Raw genomic sequence first — 23,476 nt, 5'->3', positions numbered from 1 at the left:
GGATGACTTGTCTATCCGTTACGTTTGATTCGCGTTTCAAATTCGATTTTTCGATGTCCTTTCTAAGAAATTTAACTTCCTAAAATTAACCTAAAATTAACGTCGTATTTTTCTTTTTTTTTTTCTTTTTACTTCGTTTATGTTCCGGTAAAAATTCTAATTCTTATTAAAGAAAAAAAAGTCATTTCGAATTATATCGAGAATTAAAACTAAAATTATAAATACGAACGAAAAGATCGAGAAAAAAAAAGTAAAAAATTATTAATTATCGTTAAAATTATTAAAGCGTATGAAAAAAATTAGAAAAAAGAAAACAACGATAAATTCGTCAAAAATGTATTAAAAGATAATTTTACAAAAAAAATAAAAATAAAAAAATAAAAAGCGTATCTATACTTTAACGATTTGTATTGTATTTGCGTTATATTATGTATATTTATATTGTATTATAATAATACGAACAAAAAATTAACAAAGTAAACAAAAAAAAATCATTCAACGTTTTTTATCGATCTTATAAATTAATTATAATAAAAGGAAAATTAAAAAAAAACTGATTATCCGAAATATTATCGATAAAAAAAAGTTAAACCGTTAGATAAATTTTAAAGAAACGAAAAATAATAAAACGAACGTAATGATATAACGTCGATTGATAAAATAGTAAAATGAAAATTAATAACGTTGTGAATATTATTACGAATATTATTACGAATATTGTAGCGAACGTGTATCGCGACGCAAGACGCGCCGGTTGTTATTGTATATATTCGTAGTCGGTTTCCGAACACGGAACGAAACGGACGTGTTTCTCTCTGCTCTTCGAGTAAAGACTTTATCGCTGTGAATAAAATATTATAGTGTAAAAATTTATTGAATAAAAATTTTAAATTTATTAAATAAAAATATAAAGATATAATATAAATATAAAAATATAAAGATAATATATAAAGATTATTAACGAATTTTATAAGTTATATAGTAAACTTTGAACCGCTTTATCTCCGAAGATTATAATGATACCTATGATGTGATTACGATCGGGAAACATTGTCCTTTCGATTTAATTTTTATTCGTTATTCTATATCGAGGGCTTTGTACGCTATCGTCGCGTAAATATATACGAGGAGAATTGTGTATAAATTTTCGACTGCTGTATCTTCGAAGATAGTAGCGATACGATGGTACGATTTTTTGAGATAGTTGCGAACGGGTAACGTTGCTCTTTATAATGCGAGAAAAAAAATAATAAAAAGCTTAACTAAATGTTGACTAAACGATTAGATAGATTTAAACGATATTGATAATTGCAACGAAAATGACTAAAAAATTAAGAAAATAAACGAAAGAAATCGTTTTTTATGCGTCTTATGAATTAATAATAATGAAAAGAAAATTAAAAGGAAACTAATTATCAAAAATATTATCGATAAAAAAAATTAAACTATTAAATTTTAAAGAGACGAAAAATAACGAAACGAACCTAACGGAATAATAATATAGCGAATGTAAATGATATGATGTCGTGTCGATTGGTATTGTATACGTATCGATTAAATCCAAATACGAAACGAAACGAACGTGTTTCTTCGATTATTTTTGTATATCGATTAAATGTAGTCGTTCTCCGAACACAGTACGGGACGGACGTATATTTCTCTGCTCCCCGAATAAAGATTTTATTGTTATATAATATAATAAAATTAAATGTAAAAATTAAAATGTAAATGATCGTTGAATAAATAAAGTATAAGAATATAATTACGATTATAAATCGATAAAAGGATGGACGAAATATTCCTCGAATACGAGAATACGATAAAATAAAGAATGAAATGAATCTAAAAAAAATTAAAAGAAAAAAGATAATCCTCCGATAGAGATTTAAAAAAAAAGGGAATGTAATAATTAAAATCGATAAATAAATAAAAAAAATTTGATTGCTTTCTTTTATTTCATTATCAATTTATATATATATATATTTTTTTTCTCTCTTACACTTCGCATATTAATTTCGAATTAAAATATCGTTTAATCATAATTAACCGCATATATTATATATCATGAATCGAATTTAAAAAATAAAAATTCGAAAAAACGAATAAAATTTGTATATAAAAAATTAATCGTATAAATATGTTTGACGTATAAATATGTTTTCGAGAATAAAGAATACGATAATTGAAAATGATAAATGGAAATAAAAATATATATATATATATATTTTAAATAAGAATTAAGCGAAAAATTAAAATATATAAATATATAAAATAATCTTGATTGTTGTGTATTTTTATTTGTGTATCGGAGTAATACCTGATATAAATTTATATTATGTTTATTTTAAAAAATTTCAAGGGTAAATAAAAAAAGCATTGGTTTTTTTATTTAAAAATAAATACGAATCATTTACTACGTCTATACAATTGTTTATTAAAATAACATTTATTGGAACATTTCGTTCCTATATTGATTGATTCAATATGTTTCAACGCAAGTACGTTTATTAACATGATTTAACAGTGATTTAATAGCGATAAACGCCTTGAAAATCTTTTAGTATTATACGCGAATACGTGAGTACATGAGTACTCGAAGATAAGTAATGTATATGTATACTTACTTACTTACATATGTGCGATACAATGTATTATTATTAGATAGAAATGATATGAAATTGATGGAAATGATCTATATAGCGAATTGTGAATAAAAGAAGACTAACGGAATATTTATAAATTTTATATACAGATAAAATATGAAAAAAAAATATGTATATATATGTGTGTGTGCATTTGTGTATTTTCTTTTCATATATAATATATTCCATTGAATGATACATTTGTATAGAATAAACGAACGAAATAATGTAATATTTGCATAATTGTGAATTTAGGAATATATATATATATATATATATATATTGTGCTCTTTTGTGATTATATACAGCATATTTTTGCGCAAAAGAAGAATACAATTTTGTGTATATTATTTTCTTTCATTTTAAACTGTTTCGTTTTTTTATTAGTTCAAGATATGTTATGCATAAGACGGTTACGATAAGAATTCTTTTACTTTTTTGAAATTTATACATGGAATGAAAAGCGATTTACGAATGAAATGAAAATTCGAAACGTCGATATTTTGAAAAATAAATTTAAATTGAAAATGATGTAGGCACTTGATTTTTTATGTATAATTTCATTTTCACGATACGAAGCTGTATTTAACATATAAAAATTGTATAATGATTTACGAGGGAACTGTTTCTTTCGAAGAAGAAAAGATGTGTCTTCGAGGAAATGTTCGGTTATTCTAAATCGAGCGAATAGTTCCTTACCATATGCGTCCAATATGCCGTACGTAGTTTCGCAGATTTTCGTACATTGTGATAAATTTTCTGGAATTAAAAAAAAAGAAAGAAACAAATTCGCCGTCATTCTGTATAATGATTTTGTACAAATTTTTTTTTTTTTTTAATATTCATGTAATATTTATTAGAACGGCATCGTAGTTCGTTAAAATGAAACGATACTTGTTACGACGCGTTTTTATTCTTTATAAGTGTAATATTTGCGTTAAATATAAAATATGATATATAATAATGGAAAAATCATAAAAATTGTTTCTTTTCAATAACGTATTTTGATTTTACGCTTTTTTATTAATAAAGAGAAAATAAAAGAGAAATAAATTATAATAATAATTATGCGAAATAATGTGGAAGATAAAAGGAAATGTCATATAATTGTAACGATTATTGAAGAAATATATTCAAAATTTTCAATGACTTTTGCTATTTTTAGCTAATTCAAAATTATATAAAAAATCTTGTGAAATTGTTTCTCTTTATCGTATCGATGAATTATGCTAATAACGATGAATAGAATAGAAAATAAAAGTATCGTGTTATTTTATCGCTAAAATTATAATATAATGATACGATACCGATATATTAATGCTTAGATAATTATTCCATAAATTCCATAAGTCAAAGATAATTAATAATAAAATTATTTGCTATTCCTTTTATCTTCCTACATAAATTGTGTATAAAATTAAAAGATATATTTTGTAGATTTTGTATTTTACATTTTTCAGTTATATATCTAGATATGGCATTTTTCTAATTATTTATAACAACGCTATACAACATTTTAGTTACGTTTAACGAGAATTGTTTGAGAATAAATTCTGTTGATCGAATCTCTTTGAAATTAGAAGCAAAGTGGTTATGAATCGCGAAGACTTTTTTGTCTTTTCTTATCTAGCTTATTGATCTTATTGTTGATTTTATTTCTTAACTAATAAGAATATGTTCGCATCGTACACGATGGTCAACTTTTTTATATTTAGACCGAATCAAAAATCAATTTCAACGACACGCGTATGAAAAATAATGGTATTAAAAAAAAATAATAAATAAATAAAATAAAGAAAAAATAAAAAAAATTATCATTGGATTATAACGTTTAACGTTTATTTTCATTTTTAATAGCATCGCTGAAATGCCAATTATGCCAATAAACAATACTTGTAGACATATGCGAAATGCAAAATTTCTTCAAGTCGAACGATCGTGTATAATGTGAATCTCGCATTACATATTTATTTTTCCCACTTATTATTGAACACGTATTTTCTCTCTGAGGCAAAATAGTTTTTTCTTTTTGTAACTCGTTGATCGAGGAACAATTTTATAAAATAATTAGCGAATTATATTATTAAGAAGTAACACGGTTATTATGATTATATTTTTTTAAGATTAAAGTAGGCCTCTCGCTTATTTTTATGTATTATTACTATTAATAATATATTTCCAAAATAACATAACGATGAATCGAATTCGCTATATATCATCGATACATTGATTTTTTTTTAACAATGATAATAACAATGCGATAAACTATTGAATTTAATCTTTTTTCTCGATGTTTCTTTATGAAAATATAAATGGATGCAAAAATTGTGTATATTATTCTTTTAAAAGAACATTGTCATGAATTTTTTAATAATAATTAATTGTACGTAAAAATTATATGTAGTAATAATAAAATGTAAAGGGACGATATAAAAAATAAATTAAAAAATTAAAAATATAATGTTATATTTTATTAAAATATTTGAACGATTTTGCTTTAATTAATAGAATATTATTAACTGATAACTGATGAAAAATCACTAATAAGATTATCTTCGATAAAAAACATTGTGATTTTACTAATCGTTACAGAAATTTCACATTGCGGTACATATGTGTTTATTTAAACGAAAAATATTTACAATATTATTCATTGACAAGGAATGACATAATATAATAAAGTTAGAAAAGCTTTCGATCAATCCGATACATACGTATATATGCATTGCATAGATATATTTTTTAGAAGTGATGCTTTTAACTTGAAATACATAATTTATTTTACATAAAATTTGGAAAAGAATCACATTAGTTTGCAAAGAGCTAAAAATTAAAATTTATTTTTTTTTACTATCATTATTTGTTTGACAAGTAACGTAAAACTTTTTATTTTTTTTTAAAAATCATTTTCGAAATATTATAAATATATATTATTATTATATATAATATAAATACATATGATTCTATAAATGTACAACTTTTGAAAAAGACTTTTGATAAGTCATGACGTTGACTTTGCGTGTTCTGCAATTTCATATAGACAATATAATAATTTTATTAAACAATGACGATTTGATTTCCTCGGTAACGAGATACAAAAATAAATTGACCTCGGAGAGAAATTATAGATAGATATACATATATATACGGCGAGGAAGATAATACAGAAATAAAGGTGTTCCATATATCAAGAACCACCTAGGAAATTGACATTTCGCAAAAAAATGCATCCTAATGTTCGCATATATTTTTTTCCCGTATATTTTCTCCCATAATTCCACGAGTAAAAATCTATATCATTGTCTTTTGACGGTCAAAGGTGACGCGCTACTACTTTTTCATTTTGTCACTATAGATATGTATAAAAATCATGTTGCGAAATATGTTCGATGAACGTGAAACATTTTTCTTTTCTTACGCGAGCATATACGCGATGAAAAATTTGTATGGAGAATCGTACTATTTGTTTCGTTCGATTATAAAATTTTCAACGTACATTTTTATGCAATGCGTTATAATTGAATTCTTCTTATCGAAATAACGAACAATAATTATATAGATACAATTTTCATAGTGGATATAAGAAAATAATTATTTCCATAAATAAATATTACGTAAATCTAGAATTGATATTGCGTACGAAATTATTTTATTCATTGCCATGCCTGTATTATGATCTTTTTATTTTTATTTATAAGATATATAAATTATATAATAATATATTATGTGTTATTTACATTTTTTAAATAAGATTAATCGAAAAACGATGATTAATTATAAAAAATTAACTATTTATAAAAAACGAATGATCAAACAATTTAATAAAATTTATTATAAAAAGAAAAAAAAAGCGACGTTACTTCTCGGTGCCCCTAATATTATAGATACATAAAAATTGTGTATCAAACTCTCTTGTTCTATTATATGAAAATTTTTTTATCCGAATACTTGATTCGTTCGTATAACATACTTTTTATTCATTCTACCATATTTATAATTCAAAAATATTGGTCCATTATCGAACAATTACTCGTCTGTCATTTCTTTTCCTCTTTCCTTATCGAATCTAAACGAACGAGTCGAGTTTAGGAGAAGTTGACATCGAGTTTCAATTGTACGATTTATTAATAATCTTTTTTCGAACACGCGTCATTGGATCTTGTCACGCTTATAAGCGTTCTAATGGATTCTGTACTTTGAGAGAATACAGGTTATCGATTTTTTTGTTACTCGTTGTAGCACTTTCCAATATTGCTCCCTTGTAACGAGACAACTTTGAAACGCTCCGTGACACACGAATTAACGACGAACGGTATGCTCGTGGCGGATATAGTAAAGTACCGATCGCGATTTTCATGCAAAAAAGAAGAAAAAAAAATGTGTGTATACTTTGTATGTCGAATATACTATTTTTTAAAACAAATTCAAGCGCAATTTTTTTTTCATTTTTTTCTAATTTTGAAATAAGTTATACTTCAAAGTACATTTTGTGATAAAAAAAATAATTATTTACGTTCTCGTACAAAATTGGACACTTTTTATTTGAAATAGAAATAAATAACGAATAGAAAAAAAATTTCGAATAAAATAAAAAAATAATAAATAATTATTTGAAATAATAATAATATTTGGGAATAAATTATTTTTAAATGTATTTATTAAATATTTGATTATTTGAAATAATGAGAGAACGAAAAAAAGATAAGAAATAACATTTAACTTATTCTCTTTTATCGTATCTTGAACGATGCCATTCTACAACGTTCAACGTATATGTATGAATCGCAAAAAGATTATAGGATCATGTATATTGATAGATGATAGAAATAATTTTAAAAAGAAAAATCTTTCTCCGTGAATTGAGAAATTGATAAACATTAAATAAGAACGCGTTAATCACACTTGCTATCTTTGGCCGTCAAGAGAGTTAAAGATTCGTTTCGTCTTGGGCCGAAACGATCGCGTGCGCGATACGATAATCGTATTAGGGTGGAATGGAAAAAATAAAATTATATGATCATTTTCTAATAGTGAAAAAAATTTGCCTTTATATAATATTCTAGAATTTTTGTGTAAAAAATTTTCATGTAAATTTCTATAAAATTAATTTTTAAAAATTCTAAGTTTTAATTTTTTATTTTCTTTTAAAACATATTTTTTAACTTTTTAATTTTAATTTTTATTTTTATTTTATATTATATTATAAATTTGTTAATACGTTAAAATTAATATATATAAAAGTATATATATGTTCGCAATATTATATTATTACATAAGTAATGTTGTGTTAAAAATATAGTGAAATAATTATATGTATGCTTTATTTTTGATTGATATTTTATTAACCATATTTGTTGTTTACGAGCAATATCTTTTTTACAAATGTTATTCTTTATTTAAAATTTATTTTAAATAATTAATATTTTATTTATTAACATTTTCTTTTAAATAAATTTTTTTAATATTACTATGCGATCGTATTTGGATTTTCAATGATTTTGCAACGATTCCAGAAGTTTTGCGATAGATAAAATAAGATAATAATTATTGGAATATTTTTGACAATTAAATTATTTATTTTTTGTTTCCTTTTTTTCAATACAATTTGAAAATGTTCCTTTGCTTTTTTGTTTTTTTTGTTTATTTATAAATGATAAATAAAGTTTATTTATCATATAAATTATTAAAGCTAAGATAATTCGATTGTATTTTAAAATTTATAATGAATGAGTCTTTTTCAACTAAAACTAGATTTTTAATACAATATTATTTATGAAATGATTTAAATTTAAATTTGAAAATTAAAAATTCTTACTTCCCCAATAAGAATTCTCTTTAATCTATTCCAAATCTAATTCAAAATTAATTTTTAGATAGGGAGAAATGTTATTTTAAAAACAATATATTATTATAAAATAATTTTAAAAAACCAAGAAAAATAATTCTTAAATATTATAAAGTGATCTTAAAAAATTGATCGATAATTCATGTATATATATAGAAGGCAACATTTATTCGCTATTAGAAGTTATGATAATAGGAAAAAGAAATTTTATTTCTATATTCGTTCCACTCTAAACTATAAATATATTTATTTTTCATGAATTGTTTTCCATGATCGAGACCTGCTCGAAGGAAAAAGATTTTCGAACCTAATCGATCTATAGGACCGCATCGTTCGCGCTCTTTCTATGTAAAAAAGAATGTTATTGGAACGTTGACGTATTTCACGATAATTTGACGATATTTGACGATAATTTGTCTTTTTTCCCATATCCGTCGAATATTCGATCGTGACGACATCGTATAATAAACATCGTATAATTCGGAGAAACACGGAGATATTCTTATAATAAAGGATAATAAAAGAACGCTCATGATGATCGAGCGATCCGTCCGTTCATTGTTATTTATCGATCAAATTTTATCGTTTTCGAATTCCGCTTTTCGAAGTCTGAAACTCTTCGAAAACAAGATAAAGCGGCAAATCATATTTCTTTTTTTTCTTTTTGTTTTTTTTTTTTTGGAAGGGAGGAAGGAGTTCTCTTTATTGACTAAGACAACTAGGATTTAGCGGTACTAGTTTGTGCCTTGTCGTTTTGCGCCTTATCGAATCCATCGATCAACGTCTCGATGATAAATTTGATTGTCACTTTGTAGGTGCTCTCCACGTTTTCCGAATATCGATCTTCTAAAGTTCGTTTCACAGCTTCTAGAAATGGTTGCTCAATTTTCTGAAAAATAAAATTGATCGAAATGTGAAAGACATTTTGACGAGATTTTCGTATTCCAGATCTAATTTATCATGAAAAATTTCGGATGTTTGTGCATTTATTGATATATGATATACGATAATAGTTGATTAAATTTATTCCATCTCCTTTATTTTTTTGCTATCTTAAATATTTAATAAATTATTTAATAAATTCGTGTTATTCTATTTTAAATATTTTATGTTGTTATTCATAATATTAAGATAACAATTGCATCTTTTGTTATAGAATATATCGGTATAATTTATTATCGTGCAATGTATGGTTTATACCGTTTAACATGAATATGCGGAAACATGCGTACCGTGCATCTTTCCAGCTTTGTTTCCACGAGACTTATTTTCAGCAACAAACGGAATTCGTTCTTCCCCTTCTCCCGACTTCCGAAATCATCTACAGCCTATCATCTAGAGATGGGAAAAATTTTAACGATTCGAGTTAAGAATAAAGTTACTTGAATAAGTTGTTTCGATAATTTATTTTTTAAAGTATCGAATAAATATCAAATAAATGTAGCGCCAAATAGCCGATATTATATAAAAGCGATATAATCGACTATAATAATTACAAATAAATGTTATTCAAGCATTATAATATAAATTATTATTTAAAATAGCTTTATTCGAAATTTTAATTAATTAATTTTTGCAAGGAGTTCATGTCCAATTCTGCAGTCTGTACGTAGTCTGCCACGATAGAATGAATTAAAAACTATACGAGATGATAGAATGAATTAAAAACTACGAGGTGACATTTGATACTTTCGGAGAATCAATAGAGAAAATAGAAAAAAAAAATTGTCATTGACTTAACAATTTTTTTTTCACGAACTTACCCAAAAATATTGTGGATTGAAGTCAGGTATCTTTGTATGCGTGGCTCCGACTTGATGAAGGCATGTCAAAAAATCATCCATGTTGTCAAGGCCTCTGATACCTTCGTCTAAAGCACCCATTACTTTTTCTGCGTGTTTTCCTAATTCTACCATATCGAATCGTTCTTCTTTCGACTTTAAATCCAAAAATCGTGAGAACATCTGTACTAATTCTTCATTTTCTTCGAACAATCTATAAATAAATGTAAATAATAACAACAACAACAATAATAATAATAACTTATAATTTTTTTTTCAAAGAATACATATATATTATAATATGTACAAAATAATGATAAAAGAATTTTTGCATACAAATTATGCTATATTTTATAATGAAATTTATTCTTAAATAAATAATAAGCAAAACTTAAACTTTGTTTGAAATATTATAAATTCAAATTTGAAGCCAGAAATAATTCGATATAATATATATTTTTATATATATTTGTATCGCAATGTTTTATCATTTATTTTTCTTATAAGATAATTTCAATTTTCTATTACTTTTATGCAAATAAAAAAAAAATAATTAACAATTTTTATAAAAATTTTTTTGAATCTATTTCTTTCTATGATAACATTGACATTGTTATATATTGATATTATTATCATATTATTACTTTTAAAACCATAATTGAATCATTTATTTTTTTTCAGTATCGAATCAATTTTTATATATATAAATAATAACATATTATATTTTTTGACAAGAGAAAACAAGAAAAGGTACTCAATTTTTTTTTTAATTTTTTTATACGTCATAAATCTCTAACTTTAGAGAATAAGAGCTTTTACGATACATCTTGTACTTCCTTGAAAACTTTTTAAAACTTGATCTAACAACCATTGTTACATAAAACCGATATTCCTTTTTAATATATCTATTCCATATCCTTTATCTTCATCTTTCTTTGTCTCTTAACTTTTCTTTCTTTTTAATTCTTTCTTTCTAAATTCTTTTGAATTGAATTTCATCTTTATATACTATGTATATGCATATTGATATACATTTAATTTATTTTTCTAATAATTATTTATTTCCCCTCTTTTCTCTTATCTTATATGTGTATCTACGAAGAGATTATTTTATTTTTATATTTTTTCATTAATTTAATTTAGATAGAAAAGAAAAGAAAATATTTCGTGTTCGTTATTTTGTTTAGGAACGGTATTTATATGATATTTATAAAATAATAATAATTAAAATATTCATTTATATTAGATATTATATATACATATATATAACGAGTTTATGATCTATTTCGGTTAAAAATATGATATATTCTATTTATATATAAAACACGTGTTATTTTTTTTTTATTCAAATTACAGATAAATATTTCATTTTGTTTAACTTAATTATATTGAACGTATTGAATAATTGAATAATTATCAAGATTAAAATTAATATTTGCAAGATTAAAAAATTGTATTTTTTTTGTTTTGAAATTACAAATTTTCGAAAACTATGGATTTTAAGAAAATATTAAAAATTCATATTCAATGCGTTAAAATCTATGAAAAAGATCCATCAAAATTTATAAAACATAGATATATACTGAACAATATAATATAATAAATATGAAAAATAATATAACAAATACAGTTAACTACACACACACACACATACACACATATATATATATATATATATATATATATATATATATAAAATAATTTTAAAAAAAAGTAAATTGTGAATTATTTCAAAAATAATTAAATTATCTTTATTATTGTTCAAATTCTTTGTCTTATTTGTTTAGTTTATTTTAGTTTCGTTTATACATTTAATTAATCAATCTATTAATAAACTGTCTTGTTATCATGCTCTGTTTCGTTTTCTCAAGTTCTTAAGAGTCACAAGCGAAGAGCATGGAAAGATGACATGACGGAACAACCAGAGAATGTTGAATGACTAGAGTCTCAACATTAAAAGTTCATTAAGTCTATCAAAACATTGAGCAAGAAGTTTAAAGATTTAGTTCCAACAAACATTAATGCAAATTTTAATATCGTATTAAATGAAATTTTTTTTTAAATTATTTATTTTTAAATTATTATATCTATAAACTGATTTTAGCTAAATATATTCAATTTATATCAAAACTATCCGACTATTAATATAATATTCATTGTTGTATCATTTATATTATATTCTTCTGATTTAAAAAATTATTATTTATCATTTGTTATAAATGGCAAAATAGTTTTTGCTTGATAATTGTGAATATTTTTTCGTTGTGTCGAAATAAATTCAATGATATTAATATGAAAATGTCTCGAATATATAAATATTTTTTTATCGATAAAAAATTATATCGAATTATATCACCAACAATGAATAAATAAATATAATATTTAACATTTTCTTCAAGATACGTTGCTCGGATTTGTTCGCATTTGGCAAGTTAATGCTATTGATTAAGCTTGTGATTAGAAATATTTTTTTGTTAATAATTCGTTAACAAAATAATGAAAGTTTTTATAAAGAAAAATATTATTTGAAATTACACCATAGGAATTTTCATTTTACAGATATTTCAATTTTTTGAACACTCTATATATATTCGCTATGTCCTGAATAGATAGAATCAATAGTAAGGAACTTAGATAAGACCCTTGAGATATGAATAGCTTATAAGAGTAATTATTGACTTTGATGTTCTACAATCGAACCGTCAAATTATTATGCACATATAGATGTCATTTTAGGAGAATTCCTTAAGATTTAGATTTAAGATAATATTTCCTAACTTAAATGACAATTTAACAAATATGACAAATAATATTATTTTTCAAATATATAGTATTATTTTTCTGATATTATTTTTATTATCTATATTGAAATGTTTCGTTTTAAAAATATATCGAAACATCTAAAATTATATATAACATTGTTTAATATTTTAAATGAAATTATTACAAAATATTATGTGCTTTTTGGAAATTTAAAATGTGATTTATTTTATTTTTAATAAGAAAAAATACAAAGAGAACGATAAAGATTTGAAATATCTATCTCAGATATTTCAAAACATTGGAAAAGATTAGAATATTTGAGAAGAGAATTGATTTCAGGATTTTTCTCTTTCTCCCCCTCCCCCTCCCTCCTTCTCTCCTCTTTGTCCTATCCAAATTTTCAACTTGTTTGGTCAATAAAGTGCATATCATGCTACACTTGAAAATAGATATGCTATCTTCAAATAGTATTTATTCGTGAAAATACTTTTCAATTTTTAGTATTTTATTTCAAAGTTATTCTCTTCATCTCTTACTTATTGGCTGCATTTCTTAATTTACTAAAAAATTATTTTAATTGATAAAATATGTTTTATTTTACTTTTCTTTATCTGTGCTATCGCTTTCAACCAAATTTTATTAAAAAAGGATGACGTGTAAAAAAAATTCTTATTAACAATAAACTAGCAGGTTGCGAATTCCAATATTCCAAGCATAATACGCACGTACAGCACGTTTATTGATTCCGGAGGCACTGGTTGGACTAAACGTCTCTGATCGACTTTCATCTCGAACCATGATGTCGGGGATATAGGCAGATCAAACTTGATTAAGTTGCTTTAAAGGAATTCTCCGTACGATTTGCATTCATTTGAATATGTTTATTATTTGTTGTTCGATATTTGTTGTTTATTTCATCGAATGAAAAGAAGATCAGATATGAATCTGATGAATATATGAATTTGTTAATTTTTTTTCCAAGTGTCAAAATATATATATGTATGTTTGGATTGGATCTTATTTGGATCCAATAAGATATTATTTTCTTTTTTTAAAGAAAATTTTCAATTTTTCTAAATTTGCACAAATAATTTCCAGCTCAAACTTAAACTTTTCTTTTTATAAAGTTATGTCTTTTTTTTTTACGGAATATCTATATCTTTAAGAGGATGAAATTAATCTCCAAAGTTTCAATATGTTTCGAATGCAATTTTGTTTTAAAAAAATTTCATTAAAATCAGAATTATCGAATTAGCTAAATTTTCTTTGATTCTATAAGTATATTCCGAAATATTATTTCAAGATAAGCAATAATTGTCTAGTTCAAGATCTTCGCTTCTTTGTTTGAAATCGAAATATTTCTTATTCGTGAAAACAAGAAACGAAGAAGAATTGTTTCATAATCGAATGAGACGATATATTATTCTATTCTTTTCAAAAAAATAATTAATATTACTCGGTCAACTACTTTATGATTTGTCATTATTTCGAGCCCCCTTCGAGAACAAAGGTAAGCCGACTGGTATATCTTATATCTATAATAATAATTAAAAAAAAAATAAATAATAAAATTTGACTAGTCTTGGACGAATTGATTATTTTGGAGCACAATACCGTATAATACTTTTAAACAGGTAAAATAAAAATATAAAATTCTTATGAATTTCTACGAACATAGACTTGGAATAATTACACAATGTATTTCAGGAATGATTAAAAATAAGAAACGAAAAAAAGTGAGAAATATATTCTCAGCGAAGTTGAAAAAAAAAAAGGAAAAAAGTGCGGAAGAGAAGCGAAAAAGAAGAAAAAAAAGAAAAAAAAGAAATAATAATAAATAAGAAGAAATAATTTGTAAACATGAATAAAGAAGATTAGAGAAAAGAAGAAAAGAAGAAAATTGATTATAAGACTAAAACAAAACTTGTTAAGAAAAAGAACAAGAAGAAAAGAGGATGAAAAATGAAATAAGGATGGAATGAAATTAAAAAAAGAACATTCACGTTTAAAAAAATGGGTGAAAATAGAATGGAGAATAGTGGAAAATGAAAAAACGGAATAGACTCATTTTCACGTCGACTCGTCTAGAAACAACCATGAGCGCACTATTTCTGCGCCTGGTCACGTGAATAGGTCTGAAAATGCCAATACGAGGAAGTCCATTGTCCGTTAACAGTCGGATAGAAGCGGAAAAACAACAGTCGCTTGTGTTTCATGTCGGAACTTTCAATCCTCGAACATTCGTTAACATTGAAAAATGAACAAAAAAAGAAAAAACAGAAAAAGATAAATACATTCACATCGTTTATTCGTTATTAATCGTTTGCTATTTTACGAAAATATCTTTATCGAAAATTATCATGAAATTTATAATCGATAGAACGATGGCACGAGAGAAAGAATTTTGTTATATTTGAAGAATTTAATCACAATTTTCCGATAATGAGTTTTGAGCAAATTTTCTGTTTCATAACGATTTTTCTAAATATTCTGTAATTATATTTTTCAATATTTTTTTAAATGAAATGAACTTTTTTTTTCATATACATATATGTATATAATCAAAATTAAATAAGTTATCGCCATTCTTGTAATTAGCCACATAAAATAAATTAAGATTTATCTTAAATAGATGTATACATTATTTTGACGTGACATAATGAATGATCATGATCGATTATACATATCATATATGTATGCACATAAACAAAAGAGATATTTATTAATTTTCAATAAAAATTTCTCTCTTATTTTCTTTAATTCTTTCTAAATATTTTTTATATCCACTTGATTATTGGTTAAAGAAGGATCGAATTTGCACAATTTCCTCTTCGATCTACGATAAATTATTTCAGGGTAGCCCTTTGTAGGCATAACATCCTGTACGCTCTAATTACTCCGAGAGTGCATCAATACCAGGAATCTCATAATTCAATAATAAAAGGATAGATAAAGATAGAAAATAAAGGGAGAGGTCAATGCATGTAAAATCCGCAAAAGGATACCATGAAAACGAGTAGCGAATAATGGAATGAAAAATTTGTTGAACATTAGAAACATAAGGAAAATGTAATTAAGTGTTAAAGAAATTTAAAAATGTCGGTTGATATTTACAAATTTGAACATAATTTTAACTCTCCGTAATTGAATTTTTTCTCCCCTTTATAAAAAAATTATAATTTATTAATTATGATTTAAAACAATTTTTCATTCGGATACAATTTTATTTTTGGATTATTGTGGCTGCATACAATACGGTTTGTAGAATCAGTATTTATTTCTCAATAATATTTTTTTTTGTTTTCTTTTCTAGCATCACAAATTTAAATAAAATTAATTAGGAAATACGCGAAATTAGACTCAGTGTCTGTTTTATGTCACACAATATAATAGATTCTTTTTTTTTTTTTCATATAAATATTCGTTTTAGAATAGAGTCAGTGCTTTTTTTGAGAGAATAAAGTGATTATGCGAACAGGTAATTATTTTTTTTTTATTAATTTTATATTATTTAAATTTTTCTATCGAAAAATAGAACAATTACAGAATTTCAATTTTTACATTTCAAGTTTTTATTTAAAAATTTTAATTTTTATTGTTTTCATATCTAATTAGAATTTTTATCATATTTATAACATGATATGATTTAAAATATTCATTTTTTGTTGTTCAGATATTTGCTAGTCTTTGCGATGATTATGTTAGTGCTTGTTTCTTTGCAATTTGTTTTGCAATTTTTTAAAACTAAGTAGAATAGGTAAATAGAATAGGTATATTTCTGTTAATTATAAGTATGTCTGTTAATTATAAAGTGGTAGAACCGGACAGATTGTGTGTTATATCTGATTGAATAGACGCGTTTTCAAATGATATTCACTTGTTTCAAGAAATAAATTTAAAAAATGAAGAGTAAAATTGAAACGACTGGATCATCAATGGGTATTCGTTTCTCGTTTTGCTATTGATTTTTTGAATTCTGTGATCGCAATTGCAAAATGTTTCGAAATGAACGTTCAAGATTCTGCATACATGTAAGGATAAAGATCCTTACGATCATCGATCGTTCATGTGCATTTAATTTCCTTTTTATTCCTTTCTTTCTTTATCATTAATTTAGTTACTGCAATTGAGTTTTTTTTTACAAATATAAATTGAAGAAAATAAAAAGTAGAAAATAGGTTGATATAGAAAATAATGCTGGATTTTTATTTGCTATAAACTGATTATCTTTTTTATCTAATTATATCTTTTTATTCTGATTTAGAATTTGATTGAAAAAAAGAAAAATTATATATGTATTTTGGATTTTTATAATATAATAAATTTGTTAAACGATAAATAAATAAAGTATAATATTAAACATGTAGAAATTATATTATAAGTTATACAATTTCTAAATTGTAAATTTTCGCCAATTATTTTTCATCTGTATTCTCAGATAACGTTCAAGTCTGTCTAGAAAATCATTCTTAAAAAAAAAAAAGAAAAATAATTATTCTTGAATTACCCACGGAACTTCGTAAATACGTCAATTATGATGGGTTATTATATGCCAGTATAGAAACCTATTGTTCTTTCACGAACATTGGAAGATCGATGGATAAAGAGGAATTGCGTGCGTTTGACAGAGAAAAAATTGAAGAATCTGAAATCTAGTATTTATGGACGAATAGAAAGGGTTAAAGGAGGAGAATAGAGAAGGAAAGAGATTGTTCGATTATAATTAGCATCAAATTAATTTGAGTCTTGTAAAATTGACCGATTTTACAAAAGAAAATTTTTTTAGTTAATTTTATTAATATTGAATATTGAAAACTGAATATTTTTTTTTTTTGTATTTCTTCTCAAGTAAGTACATATTGAGTTTTTCTATTTCCAACTCGATAAATATAATATCATATCTTTATCTTATCTATATATACTCGCTAATATATTCTCCTCTCTTATATATTTTACATAATCAATTTATTACACGATTCAATTTTGTTCTGTTATACATATATATATATATATATATATATTTGATATGAATAATGAATTTTTTTTTTATAAAGTAGATAACTATAATTGTATTATTTCGATAAAATTGTAATGTGATATCATGCTCCATTAACGTTTTAAATAAAAGCAAAGATAACGTTGATTTATATTTGCATTCAGTTGTTTTTTAATATGTAATTTTTCTATTAAACATTTTAATCTTTGCATATCATATCATATAATTTTCATTATATATATTCATATATAGTTTCTTATTTTTATTTTTATTTTAACAATTAATAATAGATATATTTTAAAAAAGAAATGGTATTGAATAGAGGAAATATGAAAAGAATGATGATGATTCACAAGCGCGGCAAATATTTCATAAAATAAGAGACGATCGTTCGAATCACGCGAAAATTGGCGAATCGTAATGGAGATTGGTGATGAAAGTTTCTGAATCTGAATCGAAATCTGATTTTCTATTAAAAAAATATATCAAATCCTTATATTAGATTTGATGATACAAAATTGAAAAAAATTTATAACAAATTATTAACAAAGATTATTATTTTCGATAAACGTTTATCGCGTTTCAATCGAAAATTGAAAATAAATATTTTATTCATATTACAAATATAATGCATACAAATAAATGTAATAATATTTCGAATTAATAATTATTTTATAAAAATATTTTGCGAGTTTTCTAGTATTTTTGTTTTAACTTATTTTAAGTTTTCTTCAACTTTGATATTGTTTTATACTGACGTTCTATAAAAAATACAAACAAAATATTTCCAATCAACTCGATAGTACTCAAGTTACTCATTTTAAGTATTTGGTTTATTTTAGTAGTAGAAAAAAAATAAGAAACGGTTGAATCATGTGAGGTATATAATATAATAAATCATCTCTTAGAACGGAAGATGAAAGAAAAAAAGATATATAATAAACGATCGTATAATATAAGAGAAAGATGTGATATAGGAATCAATGAGCGCATTTTGCCTTTGGAAAATCGTGTTTGACGTTGATAGTGTCCTTGAAGAGCCTAAATGCTCATCTAATCGCGTAATAGCGTGTGACGCTGTATACGGGCTAATGTAATAATACATACGTCGTATATCTCATCAAATATTTGATAAAGTTCAAATTAAAATTTGTCTTATACTAATAATTTCTTGTTGAAAATATATTCATTATTTAATACATTTTTTTGCGTGTTACGACAATAATATCATTAATACGATTAATTTTGGAAATTTGCCTCTTAACGTTCAATGCAATTTGATAATATCGGTTTTCCAAGAAATCGATTATAAAATTTTCAATACTCGTCAAAATCATCGTTTTTATCGATGAATAAAATAAACAGAGAAAAATTTTGTATATAATCGATTCAAACTATTTACATATCAAATAACTATTTTTGCATTTATTTTGTTGGATATCACGTGAATTTTGAAAATCATGTTTGAAAATTATACTATTTCTTATTTAATGTAATATTAAGATAATATTAAGATAAACATTAAAATAATCGCCTGTTGAACCAAAAGCGTTAAAACGTTACAAACCTCATAAGCATAAAGACACCAGTCGTCTCCAATTTTCTGGATACAGCTTTCCAGCTGGCCATAACCGTAAATTTTTGTTTTGCCGTAAGCGGAAGTCGTGGATCTGTGGTGGGTTGATTCGGTGTAGCCAATTTGCCAAGTTCGCAACCCATATCGAGTTGGCTTATGTTTTCCTTTCTTCTCGATGAATAAAAAAAAATCACCAACACAATTGCTATTTATCTTTTATCCACAAAACTTTAATACCACGAAAAATATTCATAACCTCTATAGAAATATTAAGTTTGGCGTTAAAACATTCGATGACCTCGCGTCAATGATGAATCTTTTTACACCATGATAGAAATTAATCCGACGAGAAAACGAACGAACGAACGAACAAACTTTGATCAACCAAGCAATCGTTTCCTTTTCCTTTCAGAGTTTGATCGAATCACTCGCCTGAAGCGTTTCACCAGATTAATTTTATTAATCGATCCACCAATTCAAGATTATAGAACGAAAATGAATTTTCGTATTTTCCGGAATTAATCATTTTCGAATCATGTTCATAATTATCATAATTTTACGAATAGTTTAATAATTGATTTAAGATACGAATTTAACATGGATTTCCAATGGGTTAACGATCTACTCCATTCGAGGCTAACTTTATCGAAAATGCGTCAAATGTTGGTGTGAAAAGTTAAGAAGTCCTTGTGTTGATTTAAAATTCAATTCATAAATAAATCTGTGTGTTCAAATTTAGCAAAATTTAGCACTTTTTATTTTATTATTGATTTATCTTCTTTGAATCTTGCTACGGATTCATATATAACGATGAATTTGGATCGATTTCCTCGATTCACTCGAAGATCACTTTTCAAAAACGTCCTTTCACCTTCAACGTGTCGAAAATTTTTACTGGAAGGAATATAAGAGAATTCCGATTGGAACGACTTTTGCGATAACGATTCGTTGACAAAGAAAAAGAAGAGAGAGATGATGGACATTGTTATAGAATTGGAATTATCCGTGGTCTGTTGGATAAACAAAAAGAGATGGATAAAAAGAAAACGCTCGAATGAATGTATTTTATTAACGAATATACTCTATAAAAAAAAAAGATAGACTTAAAAAGATAGACTTGATTTTATTACTCGAACCACGCATTTGTTAATGTTTGATATATTCCTCGATACAAAAATTATTATAGCAGATAAACAAGAATATTGAATTGATTAAAATAATAAAATATTGAAATAAATTATGATTCGAATATTTCAAATAATTAAATTTGAAAAAATTTCTTATTCGTCTTGCTCAATTTTTTAAATTAAATTTTACCAATTCTATCAAATATTAAATATTAACAATAAATTTGAATTTTTTTAATTTTATTTTTGTTATTTTATCATTTTTTTATTGTAAAAAAAATAAAAATATTAAATAAAATATTTAAAATGTTTAATAAACATAATTTTTTATAAAAAAAAAAAAAAAAAGAAAAATTATTAAGGACACTATTAAACTACACAATTTTATATCAGGCTTTTAATTTTAATTTTGATCTTTCTTGAATTTAAACGAATTTTGAATTGAACATTTAAAAAACGAATATTCGAAAAACGAAAAAACATTAGATTTTGAGAGGAAAAATGTGAAAAGTATAACAGAAAATAGAAAAAATGCGAAAAGACGATTCTGTTGTTAAAATTTAAACAAAGTTGGCGACGACTTGTTTCGTAATTTAAAAGCAAAATTCTTAAAGAGATTTGTTGCCGTAGTTGAACCGAAGACAAATAATTATAAGGAAAAATCGAAAAAAACGAATAAATAGATGAAACTTTCTTCCTCGATAAAAAAATGTTAAATTCGACTCAGAATAGAGGCAGTAACGAAGGTGAAAATTAAAAAGAAAAAAAAAGTTTCGAGAAATAATTAGAAAACGCCCGAGTTTAAGATTAAAGAAATATACATATATACATATATATTTACATAAGACTGGAAAAAGGCCAGAGAATATATGTGTGAGTATGTGTGTGTGTATAAAAAAAAAGAAATTCGAATATAATTCAAAGGAAATTTAAGAGTAATTTTATTGGATAGTCTTTAAAAATCAATAATATTTGAAGAATAATAATCCGATTCATCTCGTCTATTATTTTTGAAATTTTGAATTTTGAAATAAATTCTATTAAAACACAAGTGGAGACAAATAATATAAATAAAAAAAATGGAAATGTATATTACTATCTATAAACAAAAATCGAATGCATGTTGACTTTTATAAATAAAAATTTTGTGTCCAATTTTTGAATTGTTTCGTTTTTTTTACATCTTAATTTTCTATATTAATTTTATACATAATATAATTCAACTTTATAGTATATAGCGATTTTAAAATTTATTCAATCATTGTTACAACGTTAAAATTGCAATTTTAAAAAATTGTTAAAAAATATAATGTAGTCTTAAAATATTCGTTCTAAAAATCTTATTTATTTTATATTTTTGTTTTGAAATTATTCATTAAATGTGCGACATTATATTGAATGACATACATTTTGCAAAATTTAAAATAGAATTCATATAGATATATGATCTTATATAAAGAATTTTGAAAAAAAAACGTCAATGTTTTATTATTTCATATTATAAAAATAATATAATAATGAAATAATATCCAAATTTATCTGAATTTGGTAAATGTTTGGATACATATGAGTATATTGCTATGATATAAAAAACTCGATAAAACTTTGAAACGATAAAAGTAAATGCAAAATATATTTTTTTTCTATATTGATGACACTTTTGATCGAAAAACGGAATACAAAAACGGAATATAAAATAGAGCGATAAATTTAACCGCTTATGCGATATAATGCGATTTTTTTTATTTTTCGTAACGAAAGAACACGCGTAAGCATTAGATTGCAAAATTTGATAGAGCAATTAAATTCTCATTTATTCGAAACGATTATTGGAAGATAAACCACATTTAAAATTTACACTCATCCTGTCAAACGTCTTAACACGAACATTCCCATCACATATAATCATTTTTCTATTAATATTTTCTATTAATTACTAATTGAAAACCAAAAGACGAAAATAATGAAAGCAAGAAAGAGACATAGCGAAAAACAGAGAAAAAGAGAAATAATTAATTTTTCTTTAAAGAAAAAAAATCTTGTCCATCGTTCAATCTTCTCTTCCGAATATGACATGAATAAAATAAACAAGGTAAACAGAATGATGGAATAAATCACCTGATGTGCGATACGCGATTTCCCTGATTTCCTGATACGATGTTTCGCGTACCACGAATCGTCAACCGCGAATCGATTCGAACGCGATTTACAAGCTGCCAAAGTTCTCCTCCTGTTTGTTGGTCGGTCGTACTGCACCCTGTTTCCTCTTCCTCATCTCGGTCCACGGAAGAGAGAGGCGAGTATCGTAACGCGCCAGACGAAATTTCTCTCGTCTCTCGTGAGTACGCGTACGCGGACTCCTCTCGATATGAAAGCGGCGAGATTTCATTCGAATCACAGTCTCTCGAACCTGAGGAAACCTGCGAATATTACGATGTTGAAACACTATTGGTGAGCGGCACACGCGACACGGTTCCTGTTTTCTATCTTTAGAACGTCTCCCGGGGCTCCGGATTGAGGGGATTTTCAAAGGGGATGATGATTTTCGCCGCGAATTCCGTGTTGCCTTCAGCCCAGACGAGCCGAGACTGAGCCAGCGGTAACAAGTGCTCAGCTCGAGCGCGCACATGCGCGCAACCAATCCTCCCCTTGTCCCTTCGCCAACCCTCGCGTTAACCATCTTCCTCGATACAATACCTGCGACCAATTAATCGACCACTTTGCATTTTTCTCCGTCACTGGAGAA

The 23,476-nt window shown here is 24.9% G+C and overlaps 1 protein-coding gene across 3 annotated transcripts; it reads right to left on the bottom strand.

Moving 5' to 3' along the window:
* Positions 1-2,409: 2,409 nt before the first annotated feature.
* Positions 2,410-23,334, bottom strand: LOC108003985 (globin-1). 3 transcript variants are annotated; one of them, XM_062083510.1, is made up of 4 exons: positions 22,849-23,334; positions 19,595-20,497; positions 10,251-10,482; positions 2,410-9,376 (listed from the first exon to the last, which is right to left on the bottom strand). In XM_062083510.1, exons 2-4 carry the CDS (start codon positions 19,744-19,746, stop codon positions 9,206-9,208), a joined length of 555 nt encoding a protein of 184 aa, XP_061939494.1. In that variant the 5' UTR covers positions 19,747-20,497; positions 22,849-23,334; the 3' UTR covers positions 2,410-9,205. The 3 variants fall into 3 exon arrangements, with proteins under 3 accessions (XP_061939494.1, XP_061939495.1, XP_061939496.1); XM_062083511.1 differs by having other exon boundaries at positions 19,595-20,035; XM_062083512.1 differs by having other exon boundaries at positions 19,595-19,771.
* Positions 23,335-23,476: the final 142 nt, after the last annotated feature.

The sequence above is a fragment of the Apis cerana genome, linkage group LG13 (assembly GCF_029169275.1).
Source record: "Apis cerana isolate GH-2021 linkage group LG13, AcerK_1.0, whole genome shotgun sequence".
In the NCBI taxonomy this organism is placed as follows: Eukaryota; Metazoa; Arthropoda; class Insecta; order Hymenoptera; family Apidae; genus Apis; species Apis cerana.
The sequence above is the reverse complement of the archived record's forward strand: the minus strand, read 5'-3'. Positions and strand labels throughout refer to the sequence as shown.